This window comes from Micromesistius poutassou (assembly GCF_964030765.1).
Source record: "Micromesistius poutassou genome assembly, chromosome: 19".
NCBI classification, from domain to species: Eukaryota; Metazoa; Chordata; class Actinopteri; order Gadiformes; family Gadidae; genus Micromesistius; species Micromesistius poutassou.
The window spans coordinates 12,157,519-12,173,210 of NC_140289.1; the positions used below are offsets into that span (position 1 = coordinate 12,157,519).

At 47.9% G+C, this 15,692-nt stretch overlaps 2 protein-coding genes across 3 annotated transcripts in view; both read right to left on the bottom strand.

Annotated features, from left to right (window-relative positions):
• Nucleotides 1-636: 636 nt before the first annotated feature.
• On the bottom strand, nt 637-7,699 carry tmem181 (transmembrane protein 181). Its single transcript, XM_084484134.1, has 17 exons — nt 7,586-7,699; nt 7,045-7,148; nt 6,877-6,941; nt 6,197-6,287; nt 5,820-5,941; nt 5,373-5,489; nt 5,184-5,264; nt 4,594-4,693; nt 4,085-4,215; nt 2,348-2,439; nt 2,202-2,259; nt 1,869-1,971; nt 1,738-1,789; nt 1,568-1,650; nt 1,367-1,456; nt 1,216-1,282; nt 637-775 (listed from the first exon to the last, which is right to left on the bottom strand). Exons 1-17 carry the CDS (start codon nt 7,591-7,593, stop codon nt 691-693), a joined length of 1,449 nt encoding a protein of 482 aa, XP_084340260.1. The 5' UTR covers nt 7,594-7,699; the 3' UTR covers nt 637-690.
• A 3,522-nt stretch (nt 7,700-11,221) lies between these two features.
• Nucleotides 11,222-15,692, bottom strand: part of tulp4a (TUB like protein 4a) — a 36,387-nt gene continuing 31,916 nt past the window's right edge. For both annotated transcript variants that reach the window (XM_084483578.1, XM_084483579.1), the window contains exons 13-14: nt 11,969-15,651; nt 11,222-11,834 (exon numbers count right to left, since the gene is read on the bottom strand). In XM_084483578.1, the coding sequence (XP_084339704.1) occupies nt 11,718-11,834; nt 11,969-15,651 (3,800 nt within the window). In that variant the 3' untranslated portion in view covers nt 11,222-11,717. The remainder of the gene's footprint in view (nt 11,835-11,968; nt 15,652-15,692) is intronic.

Consider the following 15,692-nt stretch of genomic DNA (forward strand, 5'->3'; position numbering starts at 1 on the left):
TTTTGTTTCTCACCTCGCACACCAAAAGCATGACGCAAGTGGCAGAAGAAAACAAGCACAATCACAACAGTCAAAAAAAACTAAATAAGTGCAATCATAGGCTGCTTCACAAAAGAGCTTTGATTAAGGAATGGAACAGTCCTATAAGTAGCCAATGTTTATAGACAAATCATTTTTGGCAAGAGTATATATATATATATATATATATATATATACACACAATTATTATTTTTAAGCATTTCCTTTTGTCATATCGTTGGCAGAAGTAAAACAACCACCGAAACATCAGTGGTTCAACATAAAGCAAATACAAAAATAATATTAAAATCTGAATGAAACCATTACAAATACCATATTGGCAACTTTCCTTCTCTATCATAGTAATGCTGGCTATCCAAACTGTACAGTAGCTTCAGGGTTGTGATTAGTGATGGGCATTTGTTATGTGGCTGTGAAGATCCCTTAAACCTATGAAATAACATTAACTGCAGTGTGGAAACGGTTTTAAACATTGCATAGCTGCAAAACTTCAGCAGAATGACATTCAGTACACATTTAATATCTATCTTAAAAAAAATATTTATGTACAGTTAAATGTTTTATTTCTGCCTTTATGTACACATGGGTTGGCCACGGTACGAATCCATACTCTTCCAACCGGGAAAGTCTAGCAAGAGGGAGATTCAGCGTTCAGTCACTGTCACTCTCGTCCTGGTACTTGGCAGTGGCTTTAATGGCGCGGCCATTCTGCAGGGGCATCTCTTCATAGTCACTCCTGCAATCAAAAGGACACCAAAAGGCAAACTGAGTGCAGAAGAGTACGTAGAATCAAACCAAGACCAAGTCAATAAGGGGAGCCTGTAAGACACAGGTTGTTGTGTCATGTAGTGCAGTGGTTCTCAAACCTTTTATGCCACATACCACTATTGTGAGCGAGGTTATAAAATATAACAAAACACAGTAGTGGAGGCCGGCCCTATTCAGCTATGCACAGTTCACTCCTTTATTCCTTTTACTTATTTTAATGATCTCACGGTTAATGTATTTCCATTCGTACTGGTATTTTGATATTACGTTTTCAAATAAATGATATAACTTTCTTTATTTTGGAGATTCCTCTGCATACCACTAAATGGTACGCGTACCACAGTTTGAGAACCAATGATGGAGTGTACTTTCAACAAGATGCATCATTGTGGAGTCGTTCAATCTTACCCATATATCACTTCATCATCTGAGTCGTTGAGCATGGAGAAAGCAGGGTTGTCCTTCAACTGGGAGTCTGGAGAATTAAGTTCAATTATTAATGCAAAATCAAGGAAGAGCAGCCAAAAATGATAAGAATCGACTTAGGAATGATACATACCATAAAGAGCATTTTTAGAAGGAGAGTACACAAACGCTAGTGTGTACAAATAAAAGTTGAGCAGGCCGTAGAAAGATAAAAATTCGGCTGGTAAGTTTCGAGTAAAGGAAACGTCAGACAAACAAAACTTCACTCAAACATGAACCAATACAAAAACATCTTCAGCTATAAAGTAAAATCCTTAACAGTGAAAAAGGATATAGTTCTGGTAGTGGGTAGACAGCTCAGCCACAAAGTTGTCTTGAAGAGCCTTGGCACCGAACCGTAGATAGAGTATGACCATACTAGAGACATGAATAGAGCAGGTTTAGGTTCAGAATGGACAGGTAATGTGGGGCTCATCCATGTTTTACATTCCTTAGAAAACATACCTTATAATTAGCACCACAAGGGTCAATGATGTCAAAAACCTCAGCCGGAGATCTGGTGGTACATTTGACACAAGTTAATAGAGTGAAAATGTTTCTAAGAGTGTGCCAATGTCAACAATATACCGAGCTACCTGAGTAGGGCATGTTCTTGAGCTCTGAACAAGCTCTGACGACCAGGAAGATGAGGTAGAGGATGTAGAGCGCCACCACAATCAGGAAGAAGATCTTCATGCCCTACAGATAAAGAGACCTAGATTCAATGGCCAGGCCTTCATGAAAAGATCATTATTATCCCAAAAAATGTACTTATTAATATTATTTATTGAGTATTATTCAACAGGAACTGATTTCATAAGCCTGTTTAGGCTACGTAAATTAACTCTTACCCAAGCCGTTATTTCATAAGTGTCCTAAATGCCCAAGGTCCTACAACAACATTGTCATTAATAACGAAACCAACGGACCTCGAAGTTGGATATGTCGACTTTGTATTGGTAGGTGGGATCCTGGAGTTCATTGACTCTGCATGAGAAGGAGAAAGTACAGTAGAGTAAAAATAAAAACCAAAGACAAGTGGTAATAGTATGCTGGGTTGATGATTCTGACTCACGTTTGCCATATCCCCAGTGTGACGGCCGAGAGCCACAGCAGACCAACGATGACCAGTTTGGGCACGTAGAAGGTGAGGAATCTTCTCTCCCCCTGAGGAAAGTAAAAAAGGCATGTGGAGAAAGAGGGATCAACAACAGATGGCCTGTGTGCAATCTCTCTGGCTGCCATTGTTAGTTATCCCCTAAAAATAAATGCAATGTTTGCAATGTTAAAACCAAAAAACATTGATCTGAACCATCAATGATTTATTAACAAGATTTCTTGCAACAGGCAACTGCTTGCCATACAATAACAAGATAACTTGCGAGTAACAAAATATCAATACTGATCATTTAAAAAAACAACGCAAAGAAGTCACACAATGTCAATGTTATAATCCATTATCCGTCATGTTTAAATAGTGGGGTAGATAGGTTAACACGTTGTATAATCACACTGTTTTGATATCCCAGGGTGTTAAGGTACCGGGTAATGGCTTTGGACGCCACCAACCAATTCGCACTGCTGCAAGGGTAACCCTAACCCTCACTGAACATACCCAGGCTTTCTTGGGAAAACCTGGATTGACAGAGACGCAACTGGCGATCAGAGTTAAATGGTACTACGACGCTCACTTAGGATTCGATTAGTCGAGCCAGGTTTTCTGCTTTAGGTTCAACGCACGTTCACGTGAAAGGGGCGTTTATCACGTCATTTTACTCACCTTTACAAAATGGATAGAGCAAGAGCAGTCTATTTCACTCAAGAGGAACAGATATAGTCCTAATTAACTCATATGAGGAGTTTAAAAAATCTGATAACAGCTAGGGGCAACACAGTTGTACATACTGACTAGGGAGGTGTGCTGGCAAAAAATAGCAGATTGTGTAAATTTGTATAAGTGAAAGAATTCTGCATATAGTCTCATATAGTCAAATCCGCCGGTCCATCATGCCTTTTACCCCCATAGATGTGGTGCCAGCACGGCCTTGAGAACATGGGTTCAAGTTTGAAATAAGCACAAAAATATAATTCCATAACCTTTAGTGAATAAGTATTCCATATGACTTATGCTTTGGGACTTTTTAAGCTTCACACAAATGCGCATCACTTGGGAGATGAACCCCGCACGCAGTAACTCAAGACTGACGCGCTACCCCCACTCTACCACTGGAGACACGGAGACACACTGCGCATCAGTAAGCACTGTCTACATAAGGTCCAACCAGGACGATCAAATAGCGAATACCCTCTGATGAGAACCTGTATCTCTCATAAAGAATAATTCTCAGGCAATGCCAAGGGATCGGATCTGTCCCGAAAGACCCTCTGTCTCCGGAGAGACCCCTGTACGATGTGGGCTCCACGTCCACGGGAAAACCCACAAATGGTGACGACATTGTAAAAAGAGGGGCTAGGAAGCTGCGCACACCGATCTAACCCGATAGACTAAAAACCTGCTCCCGACCAGGTTTGGTTGGCAGCATAAGTCACCATGGTGATACAGCGACGCTAAAAGAGAGCGACTTTCGTGTCCCAGCTAACCCAGGCTTTGAGCGCAACATACCTCGCTAACCCACTAATCGAGGTTCGTAGTATACCCCACAGGAGGAGCAGAGGATCAAAACAACAACAAAAATCTTACGGATGACCACGATGGCCTGCTGCTGCTCCTGAGCTACACACACACACACACACACACACACACAGAGACAGACAGAGACAGAGAGAGAGAGTCAGGGGCCAGTGCACTCACCTGGACCCGGATGCCGTGGTAGACGCAGAGCCAGAAGAGCAGCAGGGCACAGAGGAAGAGCGCCTGGAAGAAGGTGTCCAGCATCCCCGGGAACCAGCTGTTGACCAGGAAGGACAGCGGGAAGAAGGGGTCTGAAAGGAGACACGGAGGGGCAGTTGTTGTACACTCCTCTAGAAGAAACCCTATCTCAGCACCAGGTGTAGGTCGTTGAATTAGTGTAGTGCCCCGTTTGGTCCACCGACCAGCCTACACAGGGGGACTGGACCCACTGGGAGGACCATGGGTCCCCATGCTCCAGCACCAGGGGGCTGTACCCACTGGGTGCCCGGGGTCCCACTTGGTCCCCATGCTCCAGCACCAGGGGGCTGTACCCACTGGGCGCCCGGGGTCCCACTTGGTCCCCATGCTCCAGCACCAGGGGGCTGTACCCACTGGGCGCCCGGGGTCCCACTTGGTCCCCATGCTCCGGCACCAGGGGGGTTTATGAGGGATCTTCCCCTGAAACGTACCGTTGTAGAGCAGCAGCAGAGGCAGGAGGATGGACATCCACTTCTGCTCTATCCCCCAGTCTCTCATGGAGAACTTCCTCAGCGAATGAGCAAACAAACACTGCAACAGAAATGGGATACATTTAAAATCATGCTGAAGGTGCATTTTGCTGTTGTAGCGTAAGCCGGTTATTTTAGCAGGACTCTTCAGTAGTGTGATACAGATTTAATGTACTCATTTACGTTTTGCTCCAAAACGACCAGAAGTTACATTGGAAAATGAAAAGCATATCATTTTTAGTGTTTCGTCTAGTGAACAAAATTTAGTCAATTGAGTCAAGTCAACTATGAGTCAGTTAACATTTCAGATTTTTTAGGTTCAAATTTAACAAAATATAAATTAACTAGAACAGAAGAAACAGAGAAATTAATTTGGTAAATATGGTAAAAAAAAAAAAAAGCAGAGGAAGAATATAAGCATATCGCTACCTAGCTGAACTTACCTAATTATTATGTAAATTTTTAATTAAGCCAAATTGAAGCCACAACTACCATCTTAACTTATTAAATGATGTCATCAATAATAGAAGAACTCAAGCCTCTCTTCTTACCGTGACCATGAACGTCAGGACCACAAAGACAAACCGGAACCAGATCTCCACTTGAGAGAAAGTTGGATTGTATGTTTTCCACTGTGTGCAGAGGAAAACATATTAGAAAAATTACTATTTTCTGAGACAAATCAATCAATTTCAAGAAGTTTCACATTCTTGAAATTCTTCATTTCCCAAGCCACTTACCACAAAATCAACCTTGAAGTCATACGTGACATTCTCAAGGCCTTTGAAGCTCACAGCAATCTGATAGCAGGTGTAGTTCAGGTACCCAAGGTGCACTACGATGATCTCATCACACGCCTGCATTGGGGAAAGGATGGTGGATGAAGAAACAAACCATAGGAGTGCTGCTTGAATCCAAATTGTTCTGCCTCTTAATGCCATATCCTTCAAGCAAAGCTTTTTTGACCATTCGAAGAAGTTAGCAATTATCAGCTGCTTTTATCCAAAGTGCCTCACTGGACATGTTAGTTACATAACAGTAAGGAGTAGGTAGGGGTGCGGCGTCTTGCTCATAGATGCCTACAGGTAGACTGCATCCTACAGGAACCCAAACTAGATTAACAGCATTTTGCAATCTGTCCAAATGAAAACAAAACCAACAGGAAGGGGTTCCCCGTGGACACTCACGTCGATGCAGTGCAGCGTGCGTGACTTCTGGTGCACGTTGTTGCTGATGTGTGTGACGCTTCCGTCCGGCATCACTCCGTTCAGCACCACGTTGAGCTCAAAGGGCTGCTGGAAGGCAACCACTGGGCACAGGGGCGGTACATCAGGAGGGGGGAGTCCCACCAATGTTGTGTATGACTGCAGTGTGTTCTTGTGATGTTTCGAACTCTTTTAGTGACCATTATTATGGATATCGATCAAAATGCGATGAGTTCTGTACTTTAGTTGAATCTTTGAGAGGATGCACCTTAGTTGCAAAAAAAGGTTTCCACCTGGAGATCTAGCGATAGACAGAGCACATTATCGGGGAGGAAGGTGTGCCTTGTTCGGGTTCTTACCATTGCGATGCACTACTTTCATCGCACAGGTCAGCCAGAGCTGCTGGTTGTAGGTGGTAAGAGGCTGCGACTTCAAATTAAATGGCACCGTCTGAAATAAAAGGGTATTTGGTAAAAATACGATTTTGATTAAAAGACAAATCTTAAGAGATTGGTTGATGCAAACAACCTGCGAATAAACCCCCCTGCTGGGCTCAACGTCCTGAAGGGGAGATGGAAGCGTGGTAGACGCAGAGCCAGAAGAGCTCTGTAAGCAGCCACGACCAATAAGTAAGGTCGTTTGACTAGATAGAAATACTGTTCCGGGAGGCAGGTTAGGAAAACCTGCACAACCATTAGAGACTGGGCACATAGTTTGAGAGTGAAAATAGCACTTTCATGGCAGGCTTTGAAAGCAATCAGCGTATACAAATGCATTTGTATTGTGGCCATGATGTTAACAGTGACAAGCAGTGGGCAGCAGATTGTACTGTAGCTAGGCAAGAAGTTGCAATGACGATGCATGTTGTTCAGTGTGTGATGACTATCAGCAATAATATTTATTTAGAAATGACCGAAATCCTTATGTGGCTTCAATCATAAAATAATACATACATACATACATACATACATACATACATACATATATACAAAATGGAGTATTGCTCCAAACAGGTTTCTTCTCAACATGCCCGACCAACCTTTACAGAGTGGTTCTTCAGAAGCAACTGATCGGCATTGTGCTGCTCATTGATGACCTTAGGACCTGGAGGACACAAATAAGGAATATTTGTTATAAAAAAAAAGAGAGAGTGAGTGAGTGCGTGAGTGAGTGAGTGAGTGAGTGAGTGAGTGAGTGTCAAACTCACCTGAAACACCGATCAAAACGGTGAGGCCAAAGCAGAGCAGGAAGACCACAAAGACCAGTACGAAGTGTCTCTTAGAGAGCGTGTAGAGCCGCATGGGGGCCAGTCTGTTAGGACAACACACAGCGTGTTCAGAGATAAGATACGAAAGCCAGGAGGACGCATTGCAAACTTAAAAAAAACACTACTAGTGATATATCTGTCAACAGATCGAGCAAAACAGCTTTGAAAAGAAATGTCCCCATGAGGGGTAGAGAATGGCTGGCAGATGGTCACTCAAGACAACCCACATGGGTTAAATAGATCATGAACAAAAAGGCACAGGAAACCAGCGAGATATTAAATGTTACGTCTAAATGTTACCATGGATAAACTAGCATATATACACACAGCTGCCCTGCTGCTGATACGTCAACACTAGCTCACAACACAATGCTATTCGGTGATAGCAGCTGGAGGCCCAGATAAAGTGTCGGGGACCAGGACCTCACGCCGAGGCTTCGGTGTCTCAATATGTTTATAGCCGTACAGTTTTTGCACTTACAAATCCATATTGGTAGACTCTCAGCTCTTTACACGGAAAGAATACAATCCAATACCAATAATATTCCACATCCGCGTACCAGCATCAGTCAACGACAACTAGGATGCGACGTCGGCGAAGGGGAGGAGCTATAGTCATCAAAGGGGCGGAAGTATAGTCAACTAGGATGCAACGTCATCAATGGGGAGGCGCTACAGTCACGTGGGCGTGACGTCAGAACCTGTGGTCAGTGGACTGATGACGTCAGACATCAAAAAATGTATTAATTTATTAATAATGATGCTCAGTAATGGATTTGGAAGTAGTTTTGCAATAATGTGTGCATTGCACACATGAGGTAGATACATTTTAACGTTTTCCAAATGTGAACTACTTTACAACATGGGGCCCAATGAACACAAACAGTGGTAGGTAGACTTGTTGCCTGGGCTAGTAGTAGGTTAACTAAAAGTGAGTATCCCAAAGGCTGCAAAATATAAGTATTTTGCATAATTTCGTTTTCTCCCCGAAAGCATTATGAGCGAATGTCAGTGGAGAAGGCGGCGCTCTAACGTGCGATGCGCCGCATGGGCCTGCTGTTGGGTGAATGCATTGCATTATTTTTACCTTAAGATATTGCCGACAGGTTTTCTCTTGATTGAGTTTGATTATGACACTCATTTACGGTTCTGTTCAACTTTATCGTTCCGAATTAGGGAACAATAAATCATGCATTGTTTAAATTGGGTGGAGGCAGCACATTCAATGCAGTCTTCTCAAATCCGCAGTGACATTTCTTCACCATGACTGCATTTCTAAACCTTACCTACCTGTAAAAGCGATCATCTCTGTAAGGTATTAGATCCTCCTTGAAGTCGTGATAGGCCTCCTGTATCTTCCTACAGAAGTATTTGAGCTCGCTGTAGAGAGGGTTTTCTAACACCGAGTAGTCGGTGTCCATTATGGACTGGCGACTGCAAATGGCGATCCAAAATAATCCGTAACCTTTAGAGAACAACCACGTTATCTTTCTTTATTGTTTCCTCGGTGGATTGAAACTGCCGATGAAGCTGTTTTGTTTGTGTGTGGGTACAAAAAAAAGCAGTAAACCCAAAGAGGGGCGTACACACACATACACACACACACACACACACACACACACACACGGGAAGAGAGGGTCACGTGGGCCTGCTTCAGCACCACGGAGAGAGGAAGGCGCCCCTTCACAATAAACACATCTCCATCACAATCCTCATCACCACAAAAGGTTGAATAAGTGTTAAAACCATGAATAAAACAGTAACCTGGAACATTTTCTCAGAAACAATGACAGTTTTTATTCAAAAGATGCGTGACATAATTGGCATGCCTTACTATTCATTCACTATAAACATTCAGTCACCAAATCATACTCAACGTTTTTTTTCTTCCTTTTTCTTTAGGGCTACATCTACTAGTACAAAGCACATTTCTTTTCAAAAGAAAAGCGGAATGCGTTATCTACAAGAGGTCGTCTCATCCATTAAATTACAGGTGAATAATTAACCAATGTCCGTAGGAAATTCTGATTAGGAACGGTGAATAATGGTGAGTATCTGAAGACTTAGTGTTTATCCAAATGTCACTGCACAAATAATGAGGAAAAGGAGTGTGTTAGCACCCAACAGAAGGGAAAAAAAGCAAATAATAAACAGTAGCTTCTTTTCAGGGTTGAAGTACACACCAATAGAAGGTAATAGCTATAACACTGATGGGATTGATAGACCGCACAATTTAATACAGACACACCGGTTACATCCTACACGACTACACTAAACAACTGGGCACTTGCTCATTCACATCTTTTTTTTTTTTTAACTAATGCAAACTTCACAAAACACTGAATAATCTGCCCCTCCCCCTCCCGCTCAAAGCCTTCCATGTTACCATCTTACTATTCGCCAACCTTGAAACAAACCCTTATTGACACAAAGAAATAAGTATGAAAAGTCCACAAGTAATATACAACCTTTGGGAAATCATGACGTATAAATAAAAGGTATAGACACCAAGAGCAACACTGCCAACAGGTTTTCAACAACATTGTGTAAAACTGCGGTCAGTATGTGATGGCAAAGGAAAGTCTTTCTTCCTAGGAAACTATTGCACAACTAACACAAAACAAGATATTGACAGCCATCTTGTTAACACCATGCCTATTGTCTTTATGCGGTCAACATTACATGATCTCTCCATCAAAGTCCATTAGACCTTATGTTGACATGCATGTCACTAACAAAAGAGGAAAAAAAGCTACATGAATGTAGTAATCTCATCCATATAATATCAAATCGTTATTGACTGCTCCAAACCAATATTTTGTTTTCATTAAACAGACTAAATCCTTTCCCTCTCCAGGCATATTTCCTAGTCTTCAGTTCTTATCTTCATTGACCAATTGTTTTTGGCACATTCTTTCTGAGGCGACTATGTATATGTACCTCATTTCATTAGGCCTTAATGCTGAAAGGGTCAAAAGAACCCAAGGGTCCCACACTGGACCAATCTCCCTTTCAGCTAGATCAACAAACTACATGCTTCAATGTTTGGCTTGGGAATGGAGTTCCTGGTGTGAAAACTCGATTTTTGACCGTGTTTCCTTTGCATTTCATTTCTGTTGAGGATATCTGGTACCGAGACACAGCGCCGCGTGAACTACTGTCTCCCTACTTCACAAGCTCTGGGGAGTGCCTATGCATCAATGATGCTGGTTGATTACACAGCGTTTGAGTAACGTATGAAATGGCAGAGGTACAATATACAAAAATAATTCCTGTACCTTGCAAGTTTTACAAGTTTAGCGTTGTCTCTAAAGTGTCGGGGCATCTCCCCCAACTAACTAACTCACTTCACAGAAGTGATGGCGGCAGACAAAAAAAAGTGAAGAAAAATATCGCTTAATGCAAGAATTTAGGCTATTGAGGGCCATCTTTAAACCTCAAGTCACCATAAGAAAGGTTAATATCTCAATGACAGTACAGGATTAGTCAGTCAATACTATTCTGTACAACCCTTCGATTTGAATATCTTCAGTCTATACAGCGATATTCTAACTCAGCCGTCTTACTCTAAAATAGAGTAGATAAGTTGAAAGCCATGTCAGCAATTTACTAAGATTGTTATGGGAACACATAAAAAATGACTAAAAGGTAGAATTCAAAGTATAGATGTGGTAAACAAACAGATAAATTAAACCCATCGTGGATGAGCAACAGTCCTTCCTTCAGACTCCCACCTTGTTGTGATGATGGCTTTGACTAAGCTTTATTCATTCCCTTACCCTTCCAGGTTTAGTAACAAGAGAAGTGAATTCAATCATGGTGCCCCTTAATCAACACGTATCAATGTAGCCTCAAATTCAGCCACAGACATTTGGTGTAACAAAAATAAAATGTCTGAGAGCGTAAAACAAAATGTGCTCCTATTCTCTACAAAGTTACTTTTGTATTTTTTTAAACAAAATATCCCAAAGCAGTTCAGTAAATACAGTGGTTGCTGTTTTCACTGAATGTTTTACAGCAATGGATTTCAGTGCCCAGTAGTACCTCTGCATTCTCCTGCAACCTCCCCGCCGCCCCCCCCCCCCCCGCCCCTCAAAAAAAATAAGAAAACCCAAATGTTCAATCGCCAGGATGTGTTATTTAGTTTTTTTTTCAAGTATTACAGCTGCTCCTCTTATAAACCACACAGAATCAAAGGCTTCTGGTAGCACCACTCAAACAAGATACACAACCGCTTGTTCACTGTTTACATAAGTCTTCTAGCTAGAGCAATATATATTTGCAAGATTGGCCAAAAGCACAGCTTCTGGACCTGCCCTCCCAGCAGGGTGCCTCTGAGGGGCCTAGCGAGGCCGCCCTGGGGACAGACTTGGCATCCGCAGCCAACGCTTATTGCACCGACTCTACTGGCAGCATTGTGTAGTGCAGCATGGTTTAAATCTTCTACAGTGGACCAGGGAGGACCACTGTGAGCCTCTTCCCCGTCTCCGACAAAATCAACTCAAAGTTAAGAAACTTCAGACGAAACAGGGCTTGTTCAGCAGATTGCAATTGAATCTCCAAATCTCCTGAATTCAGGGAGACAGGGAGAGAAAGAGGGAGGGAGAATGGTATCATTTGAGGCGTTGGGTGACGTTGGCCAAAGCCACTGCAAAGGCTTGCACAGCTGAGAAGGGATACTGGAAATCCAGGATGTAGGCGTTGCCATCGATTCTGCCAAACTGCATCACCTGTGGAGAAGCAAACCAGTTAGTTCAACCTACTGCTAAAGTATAATTCCTTAAATTAAATTTAAACTATATTTTTCTTCTTCCAACATGAAAAATACTGGAAGAGACACATCGTCATCCAAACTCCTCCTCACCTGTCTCCCTTCCAGTTCAATCTGGAAGTTCTTGGCCGACTCCTGTGTGACGCGCCCTCCAAAGTCCAGCTGGTAGACCTGGGTGGCTTCGTTCCACAGCGGCTGCTTGTTGGCCATGACGTACACAAAGCCCTGGCTGCCCAGCCCTCGGTCCTCCTTCTCGTTGGCCTTGCGACACTTGATCTCCTCCAGCTCGCTGGCCGCCCGCAGGCTCCGCTTGCTCTTCCAGCCCTTCTTCCCGCTCTGGTTCAGCAGCTCGTCGCCGCTGATGAACAGCTCGGGCTCGCTCTCCGAGCTGTCTTGGAACTCGCTGTTGCCCGCCGCCTTGCTCAGCTTCTTGGCCTTCAGCTGCTGCTCCTTCTGCCCCTTCAGCTTCTTCTTGTCCCTGCTGCCCAGCCGCGGGCTGGAGATGAGCGAGTTGAAGTCGCCCAGCGTGCGGCCCTCCTTCTTGGACTTGCCGCCCTCGGCGAGGGCCGGCGGCGCCTCGTCCGGCCGCCCGTCCGCCCGCTTGCGGCTCTTCTTGCCGAACTTGTCCGAGCGCTGCGGCGCCGGGCTCTCTGTGAGGGAGAGGACCTCCTGGAACGTTTCCCCGCCGTCCGCCGCCACGGCCTCCGGGGCCCCCGTGTGGCTCTGGGACTCTGCCGGGGGCAGAGAGGAGGTAGTCGGAGGAGGAGGAGGAGGCGGAGGAGGAGAAGGAGGAACCGCTGGTGGAAGGGCAGCCGGCGCAGGAACGGCGTAAGCATTCTTCTCCAAGGCCGCCAATTGCGACGCCTTAGGGGGCAGGGGCAGGGGCGCGGCGGGGCCGGGCGCGGGCGGACAGGGGCTGTACGTACCCCAGGGCGCGTGGAGGGCGATGGGCGGGATGGGGAGCCGGCCGCACGAGCTGCCCCCGGGGTACATGGGCGGGAGGGGACAGCAGGTGAGGTTGGCCAGGTTGGCCGCGTAGCCGGGCGGTATGACCAGGGCGGCGTCTTGCTGCGGGAGGGGCACGGGGGCCACCATCTCCTTGGGCGAGGCGCAGGGACGAGGGGACCCGGGGACGGGCTGCATCTGGGGCCCCGAGTAGGCTGCGGCCGGGGTGTACTGCAGAGAGATCTGGTAACCGGCGGCGACTGCTGCGGCATGGAACGACGCAACGCCGGGGCCGGTGGGGGACTTTGGAGAAAGGATGAACGGAAGCCTGGAAATGTCTAGGTGCTGAGCCGGGCCCAGGATGAGGGGAGGAGGTTTGTGGGCCCCGGGGGGCCCCGCGGGGGTCAGGTTTGTCGTCCGCTCCTGAGGAACCCACACCTCGTCGGTGGCGGCCGGCTCCCACTGATAGGGCGGGGGCCGCTTGACCACTAAATCAGACACGTCGGCGCCCCCCAGGGCCAGGTGCCGCAGGGACTGGCTGAGGGTCTCGTCCTCGGTGAAGGCAGAGTTGATGTAGTCGGCGGTCCTGTCGCGGCCGGCACCGCTCCCGGCCCCGGGCCCGTCCAGGGCCCCCAGCAGGCTGTAGGAGGACTGGGACGCCAGCACCGCCGTGCTGTTGGAGTGGACGATCACTGTGCTGTGCGGCGCCCCGTTGCCAGGAGGGAAGTCCTGCCTGATGATGGTCCCCCCAGCGATGCCGTTGGTGCTGCCCGGAGCCGGACCCCCGGCGCCGGAGCCGCTGCTACACTGGCTGCAGGTGTACAGGGCGGTGGGCGCCCTCTGCTGGTAGGCGGCCGCCAGCGGGGCGCTGTTCTTGGCTTTAGGGGGCAGCGGTCTCGGCTGGTCTAGGATCTGGGAGACCTTGAGAGCGGCCTCTCGGCTGTTCCGCCGCAGAGTGGCGTGGATGAGGTTGCTGTCCAGTCTCTGTCCCGGGTTCCTACTGGCGGCATTGTTCTGATTGGCCGGGTCGGGGTAAGGGGGTGGATCTCCACTCGGTATGGAGTAGCGCGGCACAGTGAGCCTGTTGAGGGTAGCAGAGGAGTAGGGTAGCTGGATCTTCTTGCCCTCCGCCGAGGAGGAGGAGGACGAGGAGGACGAGGAGGAGGAGGTGACCCTGAGCGTGGCCGAGCTGCCGGGGCCCTGCAGTGTGTAGACGTTCTGGTTGCAGATGAGCCGGGTTCGGGGCCGACACACCTCCTCCACGTTGCCGCTGCTGTCGAAGGTGGTGATCCGCTCGTAGCCCAGGGGCGTGGGGTACGGCGCGGCCCCCGGCGGAGGCGGACCAGAGGGGTACTGGGGGAAGTCCGACTTCTTCATGCCCGAGTCTCCGTGCTGAGGAGCCCCGCCGCCGATCCCCGCCGCGGCGCCGGGCGCAGCGCTGGAGGAGGCAGAGGCTGCGGCTGCTGCGGCGGCGGCGGCTGCGGCCACTGTCCCTGGATAAGGGGGTGGGGGGTTCATCTTGCTGAGCTCTAGGGGCGCACTGAACACCACCGTGTCGCCCTCGGCCAGCTGCGGGGCGGGGCGGGCGGCCTTGATCTTCAGCAGGTGCTCGTGTTCGACGCCGTGCGCGCCTCTCTCCGCCGCCACGTCCGCCGCTAGGTGAGGGATCTGGATCTGCAGCGGGCCCGGCTGCAGCAGGTGCACGGCTGCACCTGAAGACTGAGCGGAGGACAACGACGACGCAGGCATTTGAGCTTGGACTTGATGCTGCTGTAACTGCTGCATTTGAGGATGCTGCTGCTGCTGCTGCTGCTGATGTGTTTGCATTTGCATTTGCTGCTGCTGCTGCTGTTGTTGTTGTTGTTGCAGCTGCTGCTGTATATGTTGGTGCTGCTGCTGCAGATGCTGCTGCTGCATGTGCTGCTGTAGCTGCTGTTGGTGCTGGAGCTGCTGCTGCTGGAGCTGCTGCTGCTGCTGCTGCTGCTGCATTTGATGGATCTGCTGCAGCATCTGCTGCTGTTGGAGCTGTTGATGATGGTGCTGAAGCTGCTGTTGCTGCAGTTGGTACTGTTGCTGTTGTTGGTACTGTTGCTGTTGTTGTTGTTGATGCTGTTGTTGTTGAAGCTGTTGATGTTGGAGCTGTTGATGGTTTTGTTGAAGATGCTGTTGTTGGTACTGTTGTTTAAGATGCTGCTGTTGATGGTTTTGCTGAAGATGTTGTTGATGCTGTTGAACCTGTTGCTGCTGCTGTTGTTGAAGTTGTTGATGATGTTGTTGTTGAAGTTGCTGCTGCTGTTGAAGTTGCTGTTGCTGCTGCTGCTGTTGTTGTTGATGGCGACTTTGCTGCTGTTGCGGCTGTATTTGCTGTGGGTGATGGGAGGACGACCCCACCATGAGGCGACCCATGTCCACCCCTCCAAAGATGACCTGCCCCGGACTGGAGTACCGGGCGGAGACCGCGTACTGGGCCGCCTGGCCCTGGTCCGAGCCCCCCGCAGCGGCCCCGTCGGGGCCGGCCGCGGGGCGGGAGAGCACGTCCAGCTGGACGTTCTGATTGGCCAGGAGGGACTGGACCAGGCCGATGCTCTGGGTGGGGGACATGGCCTGGGCGGGGCTGTGGATGGGCGCGATGGGGATGTTGACGCTGCAGGGCGGGCTGTTGACGTCGGGGACGGTGGTGCCCGCGGCGGGGAGGTCGTCCTCGTCCTCGCTGAAGACGTTGGGGCTGAAGACCGGCAGGTTGATGTAGTCCATGGAGACCTTGCGGACCTCGGGCAGGTAGACGGTCATCTGGCGCGGCTGCAGGTGGAGGAGGCTGGTCTTGTAGATGACTGCAGGCAGGGAGAGGAGGGTTGTTAAGGACGGTAAGAGG

What these genes read in the sequence shown, in the direction of transcription:
- tmem181 (XM_084484134.1), bottom strand. An exon ending in CGTTTTGATCGGTGTTTCAG is followed by an intron (nt 6,942 to 7,044) that starts GTGAGTTTGACA and finishes TGTGTCCTCCAG; the next exon opens with GTCCTAAGGTCATCAATGAG. An exon ending in GATGATGAAGTGATATATGG is followed by an intron (nt 776 to 1,215) that starts GTAAGATTGAAC and finishes TTTTGATTGCAG; the next exon opens with GAGTGACTATGAAGAGATGC.